Source organism: Panthera onca, chromosome C1, assembly GCF_046562875.1.
Source record: "Panthera onca isolate mPanOnc1 chromosome C1, mPanOnc1 haplotype 2, whole genome shotgun sequence".
Taxonomy (NCBI): Eukaryota; Metazoa; Chordata; class Mammalia; order Carnivora; family Felidae; genus Panthera; species Panthera onca.
Window position 1 is genome coordinate 191,227,223 of NC_138346.1, and position 21,350 is coordinate 191,248,572.

Consider the following 21,350-nt stretch of genomic DNA (forward strand, 5'->3'; position numbering starts at 1 on the left):
GGCTCAGTCGGTTAAGCATCCGACTTCAGCTCAGGTCATGATCTCACCATTCGTGAGTTCGAGCCCCGCATCGGGCTCTGTGCTGATAGCTCAGAGCCTGGAGCCTGCTTCCGATTCTGTGTCTCCCTCTCTCTCTGCTCCTCCCCCACTCACACTCTACCTGTCTCCCTCTCTCAAAAATAAACATTAAAATTTTTTTTTAAAAAAGCTTCCTATTTGCAGAGTTTATAATATCTTTAAAAATGCTGAGATGTGGAAATACACTTAGAAAGAAAACAACCCCATTGTATTGACTGAAAAAGAACAAACGAGTGTTGTCGTTGTCCAATATTCAATTTCCCTTCCCGTCTTACAAATGAAGATATTTGGCCAAAAAATTATTAAATGAATTTAACAGAATTCAGAATATATGAAAAGCCAAGAGTATGCTTCAGTTAAACAACAGTAAGCCCTATACTAAATGCTTTGCCCATATTAGCTTAGTCAATCTTTTACACAAGTCTTTGAAGTGATACTATAATTCCATTTCACAGAGGTCCAGAGAGATTAAATGACTGGCCCAAGGTCACAGAGCCAGTTAGTGGAGGAGTAAGAATTGGAACTCAGGTCTCTCACTCCAAAGCCTACCATCCTAAACACAAAGCTATTCTGAAACAACTCGACTTGCAGTCCAATACTCTCATTGTCCAAGACACTGCCTTTCTAAACGCATTCTAAGTAAATTCATTTCTAGGACTTGGTTTCCCCTCTCTCCATGTACATTTCTCACATGCACAGATGCATTAAGCAGGGGGCTCCTATTTCTACCCAGAAGAATGCAAATCCAGAAATCCAAGTTCTCAAAAGATTAGCCTCTCTCTGTCTCCTGCTATTACATAAATATGACAGGTCTGTTGTGCTAGACTCACAGAGAAGTAATTTCTTTTGGCTGAGATATTGGGATTGTTGTCACTCCAATCATATGCGAGTTCCTCCTCCTCCTTCTCATTCAACCAGATCAACTCAGCTGTAGCTCTGGAGACAAATTTATGCAGGCTCTGAAGGTGCCTCATCCGGAAGCTGGAAGTTTCCTAGACAAAGCAGGGATTACACGGTTAGACTGCCAGGCTTTCATCTGTAGAAGATAGCACATGTGACATCAAAGCAAAGAATAATGCAGGAAATAAATTTAGCCTTGATTTTTCATCTCTGGGTGCTCCTCATGGACTCAAATTTAAATTTAGTACAAGTTTAGCACAGGACTCCCAGAGCCCTGGTCAATCCTAGCAAGAAGTTACAACTCACCAGGCTTCTGTGGGGCTCCCTGAATAAAGAATGATCCTAGGCCTGTCCTACTCTGGACAATCTTGAAAGATGGGAATGAAGAACAGATAGAAGAAGAGTCTCCTTCCTACCAACCTCAAACTTTTTGTTCTGGTGTCTCAAAGCATATACAGGCACTGCTTTGGTAAGACACAGAAACTGGGACAGGTTCTACTTAATTTAAACTTTCTGGGGCAGTGATTTCTGATCCACTAAGAAAATTGAGAAAATGTTGTAATACATATGAACAATTGCACAGTAAATGATATAACCTAATAAGCAGAAAACCAAAACAGGGCCAAACCGCAGACTTTCTGAATTAGGGAAGACAGTTGTTTGGAAGGGACTAGACAGTCCATGAAGAGAACAAAAGAGTCAAAACTCACCTTCAGTTTACAATACTGTGTCTCCAGCTTTCCAAGAGTTTCAACATAACTGGTATGGAAATTCTGGGACATTTTTCCCTGATAAAAAATGAAATAAAGATGTATTAGAGAAAGAGTAAGTAAACTATATGTACAGTATGTTTTCAACTATGTCTGCACATAGTTAGGGACTAATTACCCCAGAAACAGAAGTTGAGGTAACAGATCTCTGGGTCAGGTTTTAAAGCCTGGAGAAACACTGTATTTTAACTAACTTAAATTTAAATTAAAAAAAAAAAAAAAATTGGGGCGCCTGGGTAGCTCAGTCGGTTAAGCGTCCGACTTCGGCTCAGGTCATGATCTCACGGTTCGTGAGTTCGAGCCCCGCGTCGGGCTCTGTGCCGACAGCTCAGAGCCTGGAGCCTGCTTCAGATTCTGTGTCTCCCTCTCTCTGACCCTCCCCCGTTCATGCTCTGTCTCTCTCTGTCTCAAAAATAAATAAATATTAAAAAAAAATTAAAATAAATAAATAAACATTAAAAATTAAAAAAAAAAAAAAATTATGGGTCAAACCAAGAAATAAGACTCTTAATGCTAGAGAACAAATTGATCGTTACCAGAGGGGAGGTGGGTAGGAGGATGGGTTAAATAGGTGATGGGGATTAAGGAGTCTTGTTGTGGGGGCAGCTAAGCGTCCAACTTTGGCTCAGGTCATGATCTCATGGTCTGTGGGCTTGAGCCCCACATCGGGCTCTGCGCTGACAACTGCAAGGCCTGCTTGGGATTCTCCCTCTCTCCCTCTTCTCTCTGTCCCTTCCCCACCCCACTCAAAATAAATACATAAACTTAAAAAAAAAAAAAAAACTTAAAAAAAAAGAAAAAGAAGAAATTAAAAAAATATTTTTATTCCCAAAAAAAAAAAAAAAAAAAAAAAAAAAAAAAAAGGGAGTGCACTTATGATGAGCACCAGGTGATGTTTGGAAGTGTTGAATCACTGTACTGTATACCTGAAACTAATATTACTCTGTTAGCTAACTGGAATTTAAATAAAAACTTAAGAAATAAAAATAAAAAATAAAGCCTGGGGCAGCCATGAGTGAGGGACGGTTTAGTGGAGTGAACACAGCTGAGAGACTTTGTGCTTCCAGTAACTCTGGGAGGTTTCTAGCAAAACTTATGCCTGATGACTCCCAAACTACTCGGCTGCTTTTTTGAAGGGGAAAGTTGAAATTACAAATGGGAAGACAGAATGAGTGAGGGAGAGACTGAGTGAGTAGTTTCTCTATTCCAGCACGCCCTACAGGCAGGAGGTGAAGTGGAAACAAGATGAGGTTTTGGAGCAGGACTGTTTGGAAACTGCACCCACCATGCACTGATTCTGACCTTAGCTTTCAGAATTGCTACTCCTTTTAGTAAAAAGGGGTTAATAAAAATACCTTGCTCATAAGGGCATTTCAAAGAGCAAAAGAGACACTTGATGTGGAAAGGGAATTTGGCGTAAAGTGCTGCTCATGGTTCTCATTCTTTTCCAGAGCCTCCTTCTCCCTAGAGACAGCTGCACTGTGCACGCTACCCCGGTACCCATCCCACCCCACCGCACCCCGCTCCGTGATAGATTCTGAATGCACACACCTCATACAGCCTGGCCTCTTTGACACTTGAGCCCAGTTCTTCCACACTGGTGTGGATGTGCTGTTGTGTCTCTAGCTGCAACTCCACACTAGGCAGGTCATTGCCCCACTCTGCTCGCTCCAGTTTCATCTGGAAAAGAAAAGATACGTATTTCATTGGTTGAATCAGCAAAAAAAGAAAATTTTCAGAACTGATGTTTGGGCAAGGGGGCTGAGGGTAGGAGACTGGGCAAGAGGACACCTAAGTCATCTCCATGACAGCCTCTTATAGGAAAACATGCCATTATCACCCCAAAGAGCTGGAGACTAAACTCCAACTCCTGCAGCAGGGGCAGCCTTTTGTTGCCGCATTACGGGATACATTCCTGAATTCACCAACCAGAAAGGTGTTTCCAAAGGCTGAAGGTTAACTTTATAGTTTAGGCATTTTCCATCATGAAGCTCTGCATTTCACAATCAGAGTGGATATAAGAAAGAAATATCTGAAAATATTAAACTTCATTCATGGCATCAACTATTGACCAGTGGCAGGTAATATTTAAATAGCTTGTCTTTGGATGTTTTTATTTGTCGCTACATGGGGAATCGGCCATCAGGGCATGGGAAGAATTTCATGTAAAACAAACGCATTAGAAGGATAAAAAGGACAGTATCGAACTTGAACCACTATTCTGGAATACATGCATGCACAGCCCCTCAGAACTGTGAGGCACAGCACTGCTTAAACTCCAGAGGGAAGACCAACAACAAAGAGTGAGGGTTAAGCTCCTCTGCTGATGAGGGAGTTTCAGAAAAGGTAACTGAGATTTATAGACTCTGTAATTTCTCCCATGAGCTCCACTTAGAGTACAGTTAACTGAAGGGAATGATTCCCAAAGGGCTTCCAATCAGAAAAGCCTATGCTATCCGGTGTGGGACTTTTGAGGATTTGAGCTGACCCTACCCATTTAACATTTGAGAAGGGGGCTTGGGTTCCAGGCAGCATTAATAATTTAGAGTTTACCCAAGGGGCACAGAGCATCCTGGCACTCCTAGACAAGCTGCTGGGTCCAGTAAACCTTAACACATTGCATAAGCATTTGGAACATACACCCACCTGCATTTCTTCTACCCAAGACAGTAGTTCATACACAAATCGAAGATTGCCTTCATCCTCAGAGGACGAGATAGACACAAGTTCAGCCCGAGTCATGGGTTTTCGGAACCAGGAGGTAGAGGTAGAATGGGTTCCCTTGGTCAAGGGTTCTGCCTTCAGATGAGTAGTGGTTAAAGTAGAGGGTGGAGCCAATTCAAGTGAAGTGAAATGGCCCTTCCTATACAAGTTTGTGCACTCTAGACGCAGGGTGACCAGCTCGTCTTGCAGACGCATCACCCTGAAATGGAGGAAGAGAAAAAAGGAAGACACTTAAATCTATAATACACATTTTTTAAGTGGGTTCCACAACCAATGTGGGGCTTGAACTCACAACCCTGACATCAAGAGTTGCATGCCAGCCAGGCGCCCCTGAAATGCACTTTTTTAAGATAAAATATTCCCTATCCGTTTGACAAGGATGAGGTAAAAATAAAAATGAGATCATATCAGGAAAAGTGTTTTGAAAAAAGAAGTGTTATAGGAACACAAGGTGGTTTTAACATCTTCGTCGTTCAGAGTTGTTGAGGCAAATGCCAAATTACAGTGTTAATTGGAGGGAGGCAAACCAGTATCTGTTTATGTAACTCCTGGATGGTACAACAGAATAAACATGGATTAGGGACCAAAAGACATGCGTCTTAGTCTTGGTCCTGTACAAACTGCGTGACCTAGGTGATGCCCATCCCCTCAATGGGTCTTAGTTTTCTCTACAAAATGATGCGTTCGATCAGCAGCAGTTCTAACCCAGATGTGGTACTGCATCCCAGTAGGTCACCCTGAAATATGTGTGGGTGTTATAAGAGGCCACAGTGATTAGGGAATCCTACAGGTACTCAGTGGGCAGGGCTTGCAATAATGGGCAAGTGTCCTCCACCATGAGAATTTTCCTGCCCCACATACCTGTAGTATCCCCACCAAGACATGGACCTCCAAGACCCAAGTTACAAGATTCAGTGCCAGACTCTTGATCTGTGAGCCTCAGCGATAAGCAAGCCCTCTGTCTGAGCCCCATGCTCCTCACCTAAAAGCCAGCTCTTCTAGCTGGTAGTAATTCTCATCCCGTAGGATCTGGAGGTCCACCTGCAGCTGCCTGATGAGACCCTCACATTCCTGAATGTACATGATGACATCTGACTCGCACTGTACCGGTTGTCCCGATTCCAGGTGAGCAGCGTCCTAAGACAGAAAAGGAGTAATAGGAGTGGGAGAATGCCAGTGCCCCACCCACGAGGACTGAGGGAGCCGAGTGTGAGGAAGTGACACAGCTGGATTTCCCAATCGTGAATCTGGACCATCAGCGCACAGGGTGAGAAGGGGAGAGACAACACAGACACTCACAGCCTGCAGTGTATTCTTAGCTAGTGTCAGCTTCTCTTCACAGTTCAAAGCACCATTCTGGATTTTGTTCGCAATCTGTAGCAGCAATTCCAGCCTATAATGAGGTAAAAACCGTAGTCACGAGCTGGGCTCAAAGCGGCCCGGGTGGGTAACATCAGGTTGCCATCAGGCCCTGAGCCCACCTCTCCACAGCTGGGCGAAGTGACTTCTCTCGCTCCAGCATCTCAATGATGAGCTTTCCCCATTCTTCCTCCACATCATTTGGGTGGTAACCTTGAGGCAGTTTAATCCGGCCAAACTCAATCCACACCTGAAAAATCCCAGAGACACTCTTTTAGTCCAAAAACACAGCCGTGCCCTCAGGCCCACTTTTACGTGTTCTTGACACATGGCTTCTTGCATATTTACCCAGCCATCAGCAGTTTCTCCTGTTGTCTAATAAGAGAAAAGAACGGAGTACTTAGCAGTACCTCACCTCGAGGTAAGAGCAAAGAAACCATCTCCAAAATACAGGGACTACTAGCTGCTCTAAATTTTTTCATTCCTTCTACGTTTTCCATAAATCCACCTGTCCTCTTACTAACTCTCATTCTGGAAAGGCCAAACGCTCAAACCTACAGCTTCAAATTCTCTAGGAGTGAAAATATGGATGGAAGTCTCTCTCCTTTCCATCTTAGGGAGAGGATTCGCTTCCCTCTGAGAAACAGGAAAACTCATTCATAAAACTCAGTGTTTCTGAATAAATGTCACTTTTCAAAAGTCTCTTTCAAAAATACAGATGGATGATGCTACCCATTTACCATAAATTTTCAACACCAGCCTAAAAGTGATGTTGATTTGTCACCCTGAGAATATTGCTATTAATGCAGGTTGGGAAGAGCATGCCGGCAATCTAACAAAGAAATAACAATCAGGCAAACCAGCAAACCCCAAGAATCAGCAAAGGGTAAGTTTCCTTACCTCTAATAATTTATATAATTCCTCAATTCTTCCTTTTTCTCTCTCCTTGGCCAGAATTTCTGTTTCTTTGAAGTGTATATATTGGTTATAAAGTGCCTACAAAATTAATATTTGGTGAATGAATGGATGCATGCAAGCAACCTGACCCACTTGGTATACCACCTCACCCCAGGAGCCAGCAGCAGCGAGCTCTGAGGCTTAATCCCAGCATTGAACTTTATAAAAGACAATTTAGGTCTGTGACTTTACCTTTAGTTCAACAGGGTTCTGGGGAAAAGATTTATCTGACATCAGTATTGTATGCTGTTTGATCCAGGGAATGAGGGAGTCCACTCGGCTTTGGTATTCTTGCCACCTGGAGTCTACTTCCTATTGCCAAAAGGTAGATATCACACACCTTCTGATTAGCGGTACATAAGACAAGCACAGGAGACAGTAGCTCAGGCCACCCCAAACCACATAAAATCCCTTTCCTCTCACTGCCTACACAGCTGTTCAGCCTAATGCGTGGAGTCCCAGTTTCAGAGCTCCTCAAGGGCTCTCAAGATGGGATTAAATTTCCTGACACTAGAATAGTCTATGCTGGATGCTACAAAATTAGCAATATCTGGACTCATTCCCAGGGACCAAAGACAATGACCATGTATAAAGATGATGTGGATTCAGTTTGCTCTGTATAAAAGTGCTTCGCATACAGTGAGTGCTTGAGAAACAAAGTCTAATCAATGCATTCCGCCCAAACATATCAAAGCCAGAAGGTATTTTAGGAAAGTTTTCTTTTACCGTAGCACTGATCCCTTCTCCACCCTCAGGGACTTTAGGGAAGGCATCATAAATTGAAGACACGTAAGTGATCACAGACTTTTCATCTGGAGATGGCACATCCACATCTGAGAGAAAAAGGGAAAGAAATTTCTTAGAACAGAGGGAGCTGCCAGCAGAAGGACAATGAATATAAGCCAAACAAACTCAACACCAGTCCACTCTCACCTTCTGCGTCCAGTAAGCGGGTGACCCCCAGTCTTTCTGCTACTTCGAAAGCTTGCTCCAAATTCTCGCGGTTACTTTGGATTTGTACCCTTTCCATATCTACCAGATCAGGTCTGTAAAAGTCCACCAAGGCACGTGAAAGGCCTATACATCACACAAGTTCACACAAAGCAAACCTCTTAGAAGTACCCAGAGCTGGAACACACTAATTACATTAGAGAGAAAGCAAGACATTTAGAAAGATACTAATCCCATTTTTAATTACATGCCAGGAACCCAGTGCTCCCTCATCCTAAACCCATAACAGCAGGTTGGTTGGATTTTATGGGAAAGCCAGTATAGGGTGAAAGCTGGGATGTGTTTATGATCATTAACAGTGCAATAATTTTAATTTTTGTCATCAAAATTCCTATCTTCCTCACTCATCTCACTCCAGCCAGCTGCTATTCCTCATCCACTCCAAGTAAGCGCCCACTTCAGACCCTCTGCACTTGCTGTTTCCTCCATGTGAAGCCCTCTGACCCTAGGAGGACTGTGTGGCTCGCTCCTTTACAGCTCTGCTCCAGCACCCTAATCAGAGAGGCCATCTCCAGCCACCCGTCCCAAGTACAACAAACCCCATCACTCTCTACCCCTCTACTGCACTTACCACCATATAACAGAATGCATTTCTTTGTTCACTGCCTAATAAATAAACTCCATAAAAGCAAGAGCTGTTGTGGTTCTGTTCCCTGGTGTTTGTACCCAGTGCCTAGAGTAGCAGGAATTCGATACATACTCCTTTTTGAAGTGAGAAAATGAGTCAGAGTGTTGATCCTTGGTTCAGGGAAAAAGTGGCATTATAACTTATTGCAAGCAAGATGAGAAGAAGCTCCTCCAGGCACAGTGAAATCCCACTGCATTTACCTGTATCGGTGAATAAGTGCATTGAACATCTTCCCATCACTCCAGCAGGAGGAAAAGTTGGTACATTTGATCCCTGTGTAACCAGCTGTCACCTTCTGGGTCCACAGGAGAAGCTTCTCCTTGGCTGACATGTCCCCTGATTCTCCACTAATGTAGATGTCAGAGATCTGCCAAAAGATATGGCACGGGTACTTTAGCATAAATATGAAGAAGCCTTCTAGCCTTCTCTTCTTCATGCATATGGCTCTTAGAAGAAGAGGGAGATCGAAGGCTGGTACAACTTTGAATGACAACTCTAACAGATATTCACTCTGTTTGGTAGTCAGAGATACAAATTAAAACCACGAGAGGTCATTTTTCACCTATCAAATAGGGAAAGTTTTTTGTAATGATATTAGTTAGTACTGGAGAGAATACCTAACACTGGACATTCTCACATATTGTATCAGTGAGAATACACATGCCCTAACTCCTCCAGATGAAGTTTTGAATCAAAAGTCTTAAAATACACATATACTTGATAGGAAACCATCAGAGACACACACACCAAAAAAATTTATACAAGAATGCTTACCAACATATGATAAATGTTACAGCAAAAAGCTATAGAGCTTAAGCTCTAATAAGGGATTGATTGGTTACAAATTAATAGCACATACACAGGGTGGAATTGTTTGTAGCACTATAAAAAGGTATGCTTTGGCAAATCTTAATGACAAAAGAAAATGATCATTGTATGTTATGAAAAGAAAAAGAACGCAAACAAAACAATTTAATAGTTTTGTTAAAAGATATACAGAATACCTAAATATATAGTCATATGTACATACATATATATACATACATATACATGCACACAAGGTATGTGATAAATGCATATATGTACATGAGGGTAAATAAGGGTAAATACAGGAGAGAAAGAAACCAAATGAATCATCACAGGTATCTCGTAAGTGGTAGCATTATAGGTGATATTTCTCTTTCCCAAATTTTCTACATCATGTACATTTTTATAAGAAGAAAACATGTTAGTTTACAAAACCCCCAAAATCTAGCACAGGAACTACTTAGAGAGAGAACAGTTTGGGAGAGAAGAAAGTGCATGCCTTTGGTTCCATGCAGACCTGGGTTTGAATCTCAACTTCAAAAACTGTAAGCTGGACCTCAGTCATAACATCTGTAAAGTGGGAATAATACCTACTACCTTTTCTCAGGATTGCTGTGATAACCGAGATTATATACTACAGCACCCAGCCCAGACATAGGGCCATGCTCAACAGAGTTCTGTTTGCTCTTCCTTGTATGGATGATGGTCTTCCTCCAATTCTTACTCCCACATAACACTAAATACTATCTTGAATTACTGGCTATTATTTCATACATTTGATCTTATCTCCCCAAGACTATATAGGTTTCCTGGGGAGCCAGTACCACAGCTAACAATCAGAACTATCTAAAATTCAAGAGCAGCCCCGAGAGAGAGAGCTCCTCGACACAGGGCATGTTCAAGAAGAAGCGGGGATGTTGTGAAAGAAAAACTTCCAACTCTGAAACTCAGCGATCACGTTGCTTCCGTATATCACCCACTGCACCTAGTGTTGTGTTAGTTATACGCTGGACATTTAACACATTTAATTAATGATTAGTTTAAAAAATAAAACAATAAAAATAAACAAATGTATTTTAGGGTAAGGTCTACATAGAATCCCGAGACAGGCTACTTTTTAGACAGCAAACTTACTCATTAGCGAATTCAAAACAGTCTGTAGTATAACCAAACAAGTTTGAGCTCATATCAACAATGGTTGTCTCTCCTGGAGTGAGACTATGGATAATTTTATTCTCTTTTTACTTTTCTTTTATTCAGGCTTTAAATACTGAACATACTTTACATTTATAATGAAGGCCAGGAAACAATATTTATCAATAAGAAAAAGAAAAAGCCTTTGAGTCAGAGAGACAAGCACTGGAAAGGAGGTATTTACCAGGAACGTGACTTCACATAAATAAATGACCAAAGCTTCTTGCACCCCATCTTCCCTATATTTAAGATAAAACAATAACTTTATCATACAGTCATTATAAGGATTAAATAAAGCGATGTAGGTAATATGCCTAGAAAATGTGCATTTCCTTTCCATCATAATAACACATCATGCCCAGAACAACTTGGGGGCCAGGTGCTTTGGGCAGGGAAGGCACAAGCATGTCAACAGAACACCTGTCTCTTAGCTGTCTCCATCAGGTGCAGCACTGTGAATGGCGTAGCCTCCCTGGTCGTCAGTACATGGGAACAATCAACAATAAGGCACTTTCAAGTCTCTGAATACTAAATTTACAAACTCAACTCATAGCAGATAAGATTAAATCAGGTGAAGATACTCTAAAATTCAGGGGGAAAAAAAAAACAGGGCCAAGAACTTTCATACTTTATTAAGTATACAAGAAAGCTGAAGACTCCTAAATATTACTAAGATGCCTAAAAAAGGCTATGGGAACAAAAGAGCATGGGTGGCCTTCACGGAGTTTGGAAAAGGGAAAGCCATAAGTGCTGCCTCCAAGACACTGATGGTGAAATGGTGGCCTAACCAGCAGATCCAGGATTCCTGTCCCCTTGACAGGTGTATTTCTACAGGAGAAATCAGGCTGCCAAACTTTGATGATGCCAGCTAGTAAGATCAGCCTGCAAATCTGTCCTCTCTACCCACTGCCTCTTTGCTCTGACTCGATGTTCAGCTGACAACCTTCCATTATTATTTGCTCACGATACAGACATCCTAAAGCGACAAAATGCACAGAGTGGTCGATTCAAATACTGTACCACTTGGCAGTTATAATTCATAGTGTAAATTAATTTACATCAATTAACCTCTGGCCAGTATGATCACTGTTAATCAATCCCCTAGAACTCAGTCAACAACAAGTGTACCAAAAAAAAAAAAAAAAAAAAAAAGCAGAGTTGCAAAGCTGAGGGCCCAACAATGGATCATGGTACCCAAGCTATCATCCTGTGACTGCAGTGACAACAGCTCCTCTCTAATACCAATTCTATTCCAGTTCTCCTTACCAACACCTGGATGTGCTGATTTCAGTGGCCGATTTCAGTGGCCAGATACCACTCACCACTGACAGATCCCAGCGCTTCCACTGTAGCCGCTTCAGACACAGTAAGGCAAAACACTGCCGGGAACAGGACAGGTGGAAGTGAAAAGGGATACAATTTGAATACACAAGATGAAATCTGAGTATTTGGGCTATTTATTTTTTTAAAATCCCAGTTAGTTAATGGGTATTTTATGCCCAGTACAATCAGTCAATCTCTCTGGTGGCATCCTATCACAGTATTTTTGTATATTGCACTGAAAATAGTTCATTGAACAGCTTTACTTCAGATTTCCCACACAGCTATAATGAAACAGGGAAATGTCTGGATCCCTCAGGGAAAGGAAAAACACCCTGTTTGGACTAGGGCCCTTCCTAGACTGTGCGCTGGATGAGAAAAATAGGATTCTCGGGGCGCCTGGGTGGCTCAGTCGGTTAAGCGTCCGACTTCAGCTCAGGTCACTATCTCGCGGTCCGTGAGTTCGAGCCCCGCGTCGGGCTCTGGGCTGATGGCTCAGAGCCTGGAGCCTGTTTCCGATTCTGTGTCTCCCTCTCTCTCTGCCCCTCCCCCGTTCATGCTCTGTCTCTCTCTGTCTCAAAAATAAATAAACGTTAAAAAAAAAAAAATTTAAATAGGATTCTCATCACAACCATCTCAGTAATTACATTGGGCTTCTGTCCATCTCTTCATGTAACGTTCACATGTGATGTACACAGTGCTGTCCTTGGGGCTATGCAGAAGCTTCTACCTTAATCTTCCAAATACAGAAACCCGGCTTCAGTGTCAGAGAGCTCTCCCCCTCATCTGGGTTTTTAAAAATGAGCCATGTAGAGAGAGAGGACAGTCTCAACACCATCCCAGAGACTATGCGTGCCTACCTGAAGTCTCTTTCAACCCATGCTTTCCGAGGCTCAATTAATTCCTTCTCTGAAGTGTATCTAGAAACTTAAGGTGTTCCTAATAATTCAGTAAGTATTTATTAAACAACATCTCATCTGTGTTTAACATTATTCCAGGCACCATGGAGAAGAACAAAAAAAGTCAAACACCATTTATTCATTCTGTTATTTCTTGACAACCACTATATAATAGGAGCTGTATTTAAGTTCTTTCATCTCAAGATAAAAAAGTCAAACACCGGGGCACCTGGCTGGCTCAGTTGGTAAAGCATGGGACTCTTGATCTAGGGGTTGTAAGTTTAAGCCTCACACTGGGGCGGGGGGGGGGGGGGGGTAGAGATTACTTTAAAAAAAAAAAACTTAAAGAAAAAAGTCAAACATCAATTGTTTATTCTATTTTTCTTGACAACCACTATGTTCTAGGAGCTGTGTTGAAGTTCTTGGTATCTGAAGACAAAAACACAACCTTGGGCCTCAAGCCCAAGCAGTTTAGCAGGGGAGACAATATGCCACACAGATCAATGCTGTGACACAGATAAGCAACTAACCTGAAGGAGCATGCTGAAGAAGCTCTCTGAGATGACATTTATGCTGAGTTTCAAGACAGAAGTAGAAGTTAGCCAGTTGAAAAGAGGGAGATAAAAAAACAGACATGCTTGCCTTGAAAGAATTTAGGTGGCAGACTCCCTATCTGGCTAAAATAAAGCTACCCCATATAAGGTACTCCCCAATTTTTCCAAATGACAACAGATGGATGGAAGAGAAGAATGGGGAAAGGGAAGATTTGTGGTCCTCTTGCATATATAAACTTCTGGAAATTTTTTTAGATATATACACTTATTTATTTATTTATTTATTTATTTATTTATTTTAATTTGTAATGTTTATTTTTGAGAGAGAGACAGAGACAGAGTGTGAGTGAAGGAGGGGCAGAGAGAGAGGGAGACACAGAATCTGAAGCAGGGTCCAGGCTCTGAGGTGTCAGCACCAAGCCCGAGGCAGGGCTCGAACTCACGAACCGCGAGATCATGACCTGAGCCAAAGTCAGACGCTTAACCAACTGAGCCACCCAGGTGCCCCTATACACATATTTAAAATTAAGTAATATAGGGGGGCGCCTGGGTGGCGCAGTCGGTTAAGCGTCCGACTTCAGCCAGGTCACGATCTCGCGGTCCGTGAGTTCGAGCCCCGCGTCAGGCTCTGGGCTGATGGCTCGGAGCCTGGAGCCTGTTTCCGATTCTGTGTCTCCCTCTCTCTCTGACCCTCCCCCGTTCATGCTCTGTCTCTCTCTGTCCCAAAAATAAATAAAAAACGTTGAAAAAAAAAAATTTAAAAAAAATAAAAAATAAAAAATAAAAAAAAATAAAATTAAGTAATATATCTAATGCATTAATTTAGAATTAATGCCACTTGCTGTGATGAACACTGGGAAGTTGTATGGAAGTGTTGAATCACTATATTGTCCACGTGAAATATTACAATGTATGTTAACTAACTGGAATTTAAATAAAAACTTTGTAAAAATTAGAATGCTTTTTCTACTTTTCCATTTCATAAAACCATGTTATCAAATCTCTTCACATGCATCTTTAACATCAATGTCTTTTTCATCAATAAAGCTACTTTAATTAAAAAAAAAAAAAGCTATTTTTGAGTGAATATTCTAGAAAACTTCACCTACATTTCTTATTAAAATTTCTGAGACACAACAGCACTTTTTTGAATCCATGTTGTCACTGGATATTCTATCCCCAGCCACAAGAATCCAGTTGCATAACATTGGATTAGGTTTTTTTTTTCATTTATTTATTCTATTGGTATTTATTTATGGTTTCCATAATGTGAACACTTGCTGTGTTTTTTATAAGTGATGTGACTGATTTTTTAAAAGTTTTTAATGTGATTAAGACTTATACACAATTACATCCAACACTTCAAATTAGGAGGTTTATAGTCTGTAAAACAATAGTCTGTAATGAAAGCCTTCTTAAGTTTTTGGTCTTTTTTGGTTAACCAATTATGTCAGTTGATCCCTATAAAAGTTGATTATCGACTAAACTAGCAGATGGTGACACAAATTCATTCATCCTATTTCATGAGCTGTATTTTCAGTGGGGGCCCAATAACAAGAAAAACTTGACAAAGAGAATCCCTCTTTTCTGAAGGCTAATTTCCGGAGGGAAACAAAAATCTTACCATCTATGTAGCCATATGTGGGGGATAGGAGGGTCACATGAAAGAGTTATGCTGAAGGCCCCAAAGAAGCAACTGTAACATAGTAAACAGTAATATCCAGTACAGGGGCTCAGCAGAATGAAAATTCATCTGGGTTAGAGGGATTAAAAATCATACTTAAAGAAGTGTGATTTAAACTCATCCTTGAAGGATGTTATCAAAGGGACAGGGAAAAGAAAAGAATTCTAGGTAGAAGGTAGATGCCAACAAAGACTGGAAGTTGAAATAAGCTGAAACTGGAAAAGATGGTTAAGGGGTTGACCTGGTAAGATAGGTAGATTTGGGGGACCTAGGTGGTTCAGTTGATTAAGCGTCTGACTCTTGGTTTTAGCTCAGGTCATGATCTCACGGTTTGTGGGTTCAAGCCCCACATCTGGCTCTGTGCTGACAGTGTGGAGCCTGCTTGGGATTCTCTCTCTTCCTCTCTCTCGATGGCCTTACCCTATTCATATGCTCTCACATGTGTGCTCTCTCTCTCAAAATAAATAAATAAACTTAAAAAAAAAGGTACGTTCAAATGGAAAATTGACACAAGAGAGAAAGTCAGATAGATTATGGAGGGTTAGAATATCAGACTGAGGAGTTTGGACTTGGTAAGTCTATATAAGTCTCAGAGAACAGGACTGGATGTAGGGAGCAAACAGATACTTGATTCTCATGTCCTGAAGTTCCTAGCAGACCTCATTCCACTACAGAGACAGCATCGGACTGAAAACTTCCATCCAAGAAGCAGGTGAGGGCATAGTGTGGTTGTTCATTACAGATGCCTGGCTGGTTACAGGGATCTAATTGCAGCTGTGTTTATTACCAGCACCTGAGTTAGGCAACAGTCATGGGGTGCACCTTTCAGCATTCAAATTCAGGGTCTAAACCCTAGGTCATAAAATATGCGCATCCTTCAATTCTACTAAATGCTGGTAAACTGCTCTCCAAACAGTAGTTCCACTTTATACTTTCACGCACGAAGAGATTTTTTCCATCACTCTACATCTTCATCTATACTTGGTATTTTCAGACTTTCTATTTTCTGATGGGTATAAAATACTATCTTGTTTTGATATGTATATCGTTGGTTACTACTAGTGACAGAGACGTGTATGAGGCATCTGGGTTTCCTTTTTAGTGAATTGTTTATTCCTGGGTTTTCCCCTATTTTTCTACTAGGGTGTTTACCTTTTTGTTTATTTGTAGGGATTCTTTAAATATTACTACTAATAACTAGCATTTATTGTGCTTTACTGTATTAACTCATAAAATTCTCACAACGACTCTACAAAGTATATACTACTGTTATCCTCAACTTACAAATAAGGAAATTATATCGCAGAGAAGTTAAGTAACTTGCCCCAAGTTTCACTGCTAGTAGGTAGTAGAGCTGGAATTCAAATTCAGACGATCTGGCTCCACACTCCTAACCACCTTACTTATACTACATTTCATAGATTCTGAATATTAATCCTTTTTCAGAATATGCATTATGCAACCATTACCATTATTTTTCTTAACTTACCACTTGAAATGGAAAGTTTCAAATACATGCGCAAAGAAACTGAACAGTCTAGTGAACTCCTATGTACCCATCACCCACTTTCCACCATTTCAACTCACAGCTAATCTTATTTCATCTACACTCAACCCACTTCACGCTCCCCTGATATTATGAAGCAAACCCACACACATGGCATTTCTTCCATAAATACTTCAGTGAGTAGCTCTAAAACATGAGGACTCTTTTTTATTATTATCATTTTTAAGTAATCTCTACACCCAACGTGGGGCTTGAACTTACAACCCTGAGATCAGAAGTCACATGCTCAAATGACTGAGGCAGCCAGGTGTCCCTAAATCATGAGGACTCTTTTTAACATAACCATACCACCACTGTTACACCTAAAAATTCATGATTCTTTTTTTTGTAATTTTTTTTAAATGTGTATTTATTTTTGAGAGAGAGGGAGAAAGAGCATGAGCAGGGGAGGGGTAGAGAGAGGGAGACACAGAACCTAAAGCAGGTACCAGGCTCTCAGTTGTCAGCACAGAGCCAGATGTGGGGCTTGAACTCATGAACCATGAGTTCATGACCTGAGCTGAAGTCGACGCTTAACCGACTGAGCCACCCAGGTGCCCCTCATGAGATTCTTTAGTAACAATTATTTGGGGGGGGGGGTGGGGGTAGAGAGAGAGAGAGAGAGAGAGAGAGAGAGGCAAAGGGAGAATCCCAAGCAGGCTCCACGCCCAGCACAGAACCCAACTCAGGGCTCCATCTCACCACCATGAGGTCATGACCTGAGGCAAAATCAAGAGTCAGATGCTCAACCAACTGAGTCACCTGGGCGCCCGTAGTAATAAATTTTTGAAAAAAGAAAAAAGTCCTTTCTTAACCAAAGCTCCTTTCTTTTTTTTTTTTTTAATTTTTTTTTTTTTTAACGTTTATTTATTTTTGAGACAGAGAGAGACAGAGCATGAACGGGGGAGGGGCTGAGAGAGAGAGGGAGACACAGAATCGGAAGCAGACTCCAGGCTCTGAGCCATCAGCCCAGAGCCCGACGCGGGGCTCAAACTCACTGACCGCGAGATCATGACCTGAGCTGAAGTCGGACGCTTAACCGACTGAGCCACCCAGGTGCCCCAAAGCTCCTTTCTTAAAAAAAAAAAAAAAAAAAATTTTTTTTTAGTGTTTTATTTTTGAGACAGAGAGAGACAGAGCGTGAGCAGGGGAGGGGCAGAGAGAGAGAGCGAGACACAGAATCCGAAGCAGGCTCCAGGCTCTGAGCTGTCAGCACAGAGCCCGACGCGGGGCTCGAACTCACAAACCGTGAGATCATGACCTGAGCCAAAGTCAGAGGCTTAACCAACTGAGCCACCCAGGCGCCCCAACCAAAGCTCCTTTCTTAACTGTGATTTTAACTGCTACATTCATCTAATAGGATCATCTGGTTAATTTTGCTTTCTCCTCGCCAATATTAGTAAAACAATTCCCTATAATTAAAGAGGAGAAATGGGAAAGGGATACTTGTAAACTGAAAAGGCTGAGCCCAGAAAATAATATACCAACCAATTTCCTCATCATTTCTAGCCCACAGTGTTACCTTACTATCACTCAAAATTGTATGGACTCTAAGGTTTCATGGCAAGGACACTGGTATACAGCCATGTTCTTCATTCAACAGAACCCACTAACAGTGTGGACAGGAGACTGGCATGGGAGCCAAGACAGGGAGGAGGAAGGGATTGTCAGTAATTTTCCTTGTTCCAGTAAGCCAGGTATTCTGGATACTGATGGCAGCTGGCAGTAGGGAGTCCTCCTAAGAGAAGGCTTGTGCCTGACACTCCGACCCAGCTCCAAATCCCAGTCCACTTATCATTCTGAAAACTGAAAACCAATTTTTGTTAGCTGGTCCCTATCATCCCATTTCTGTGTTAACTATTTCCTGACAAGGGAAGTATCAACTATAACAGGTGAACAGTAAAGTAGACCATTTGTCTTCTATTATCTAAACCCCACACTCGGGGCACCTGAGTGGCTCAGTCGGTTAAGCATCTGACTTCAGTTCAGATCACCATCTCATGGTTTGTGAGCTCAAGCTCCACATTCTCTCCCCTTTCCTCTCTTCCTCTCTCACTCTCTCTGTATCTCGTGGGATTCTCTCTCTCCCTCTCTCTCATAAATAAATAAAATTTCAAAAAACAACAAAATAAACCCCACACTTGGCAAGAATCAGAGTCAGTTCCCATTTCTCTCTATCCCTAAAAGAAATAAAACCCACTGCGAAGTTTGTGTCCAGCCACAGCAAACCCAACCCTGGCCCCATGTCCGTCAATACACCTTGGGCAATCAACAGGAGAGACGATAAAGCCTAAGTTATGCCAAGGACAGGCAGCACTCCAGAACTTGAACTGTTTCCTGAGGAGGGTTACTACTCTAACATATTAGAAACAAAAGAAGCACCAAAAAGCAAACAAAAAAATCAAGTCTGTGGAACTGCCAGCTGTCTCCTCTTTAGGAAGGAGCTGGAGTGTGACCAGCAGCAGCTGCTCCTCTGACCCCTGTGTCCTCCCAGGGCAATCACCCTCAGCAGAGGGAACGCACATTCCTGTTAGATGCTCCCACCTGGGGTCTCAACCCACAGTTTACAGGAAGCCTGCAGTGTCAGAACACGCTGCTTCTGTCTCCCTGGCGGCTGCTGTCCTCAAGGCCTGTGAACAGCACGCTGATAAGGGAGCAGCTCCCTGAAGAAGTTCCTGTAGAGATCAGTGAGGGATTCAGGCCTCCTGGCCTACAGGACTTTCATTCTGAAGGGATTTCACACTTATCTTGAGAAGGTACTTCTTATCTGTGATACGGGATGATCAGTCTGTGGTCCCTGCTTCACACGATGGGCAAGGAGCCTCAGAAATGTGTCAGCCATCTGAGCTGATGCTCAGTCACTGAACTTTTCAGCCTGGGCTATAACTCAGTGGTCTGGCTGTGCCTGCTCTGGAAGGGTCGAAGGGATGGGATGCCCAGAAAATATGACACACCAATTTGATTCACATATTGAAAACAGCAAAAGAATCACACTGCTGTCAATACTGTCAAACTACAGAAAAGATTTCTCCCACCAATCTTTTCTTTAAGACTCTGCACAGAGCTGTTCTGTGGAGATCCCATAATAGAAGTGCCTTGATCGCCTATGGACCATCATCAAGAATAGATTTTCATTAGGAGTTTTTTAAAATTTTACACTCGAAACTTTCTGAAAATCTCACACTCAATTACAAGCATGTTTCCTAAAACATTATGATGCCTCCAAACCTCAGCTTTAATACTAATGGTATAAAAAGAGCAATCAGTTTAGCAAAACTGCTCTATATCCACTCCATACAAAGAGCTCAAATACTCATACACTCCGCCTCAGCAGCCTCCACTGCTTTCCTTCCCACCTTCTCTGTCTCTTTCTCTCTTTCTCATTCTCTCCCTCATTCTCTCTCTCTCTCTCTCTCTCTCACACACACACACACACACACACACACACACACACACACACTTTTATACGGAAAAGTCTAAGATCTCCTTAGACTCTTGCCCAACCATATAATAAGCATCTTTTTTTTTAAATGTTTTATTTATTTTTGAGAGAGACAGAGAGACAGAGCACAAGTGGGGGAGGGGCAGAGAGACAGAGGGAGATATAGAACCCGAGCTGTCAGCAGAGCCTGAAGCAGGGCTCAAACTCACGAACCACAAGATCATGACCTGAGCCAAAGTCGGATATTTAATCGACTGAACCACCCAGGTACCCCATAAAAAATATTTTCAATGGCCACATTTCCTTCCAGCTGTTGGGAGTCCTCAAACTCCATAATAACAAAGGGGACTGACATGAGCCTATCGATGGAGGAAATTCATCCCCAAAGAGGACATTTTAAGCACAGATCAAGCACAAGACATTGTGTCTCTATTCAGCCTCATGCTGTTGGGTTTGATATGCAGGGCACCAGTACGGAACGGAGGCCGCATCCCTGGGCAAGGAAAATGCCCAATTTCTTCTTCCACCTTTTGCTGCACTGGGATCCTAAAGTTTTTATTTCTTCTACCACGGGAAGCTGATATGCCAACAAAAGTTCTTCAGTCATTGGTGAATTAATAACTTCAGTCACCTACACAATCACAGACTTACATACAAGACCCTGTGCCGCCCACTGTCTTGCTAGTCCCCTTACCCTCACTGTGTCCAAATCTCTTGAATTCCTACTTACTCCTTGACCCTAGAAGCATTCACAGTGCCCACCACCATCACCACGGACACCTATGCCTTCAATATAACAACAAAAACTTGTTCAAGCCATAAACAAGTCCACCCAGAACACAAACTTTTTCTAGCCTTGAACCTTCAAACTATTCTAACCCCTCCTCTCTGAGTTAAGCTCCAGATAATTCTGTGCCCCTTTCCTCTAATGCTGCAATTAGGAACCCATGGAGGACCAGCCCTCTCCACCTATACAAATACCGAATGGGTGTTGTCATTAGCAGTGTCCCCACAGGAGTGGGATTACATCAGCCCTCGTAAGAACATCACTCTCCAGGGAAGAACATCACTCTCCAGGGAAGAGCAATCACACTGGGGTCAGCTGCCTTGGCCCGAACCCCTGCCACATTCCCTATGCCTTCTGCACTCATTTAGGAGATTCAGCTAGGCCTCCCTTCAGCCACCACACTACAACTTCCTGTAGCAGGGATGCTCATAAACAGACCTGCCTGAGAAAGTTAAGTACTCCCTAGCACTGCACTTTGAAAGATAACCCCGCCAGATAGCTCGAGCAATTATGCTGTGTGGTTACCCGGAATCAGGGATTCCCCAGAGACAACGAGACTTGGTTTCAAGCATCAAGGGGCAGATCTGAAATAGACTCCGCTTGCCAAACCCAGTCACTAACTCTCGGTACGTGACATGGGGGTAAGTCTGCGAAGAAGCACCAAGATCCTCACTTCTTAGCACACTCCAC

The 21,350-nt window shown here is 42.2% G+C and overlaps 1 protein-coding gene across 29 annotated transcripts in view; it reads right to left on the reverse strand.

Moving 5' to 3' along the window:
* MACF1 (microtubule actin crosslinking factor 1) overlaps nt 1-21,350 on the reverse strand; it is a 330,331-nt gene that overhangs the window by 151,144 nt on the left and 157,837 nt on the right. For all 29 annotated transcript variants that reach the window (XM_060623642.3, XM_060623631.3, XM_060623628.3 and 26 more), the window contains 12 exons: nt 8,628-8,794; nt 7,722-7,834; nt 7,515-7,621; nt 6,981-7,100; nt 6,732-6,827; nt 5,954-6,081; nt 5,772-5,865; nt 5,455-5,609; nt 4,395-4,671; nt 3,300-3,428; nt 1,689-1,766; nt 909-1,070 (listed from right to left, as the gene is read on the reverse strand). In XM_060623642.3, the coding sequence (XP_060479625.3) occupies nt 909-1,070; nt 1,689-1,766; nt 3,300-3,428; nt 4,395-4,671; nt 5,455-5,609; nt 5,772-5,865; nt 5,954-6,081; nt 6,732-6,827; nt 6,981-7,100; nt 7,515-7,621; nt 7,722-7,834; nt 8,628-8,794 (1,626 nt within the window). The remainder of the gene's footprint in view (nt 1-908; nt 1,071-1,688; nt 1,767-3,299; nt 3,429-4,394; nt 4,672-5,454; nt 5,610-5,771; nt 5,866-5,953; nt 6,082-6,731; nt 6,828-6,980; nt 7,101-7,514; nt 7,622-7,721; nt 7,835-8,627; nt 8,795-21,350) is intronic.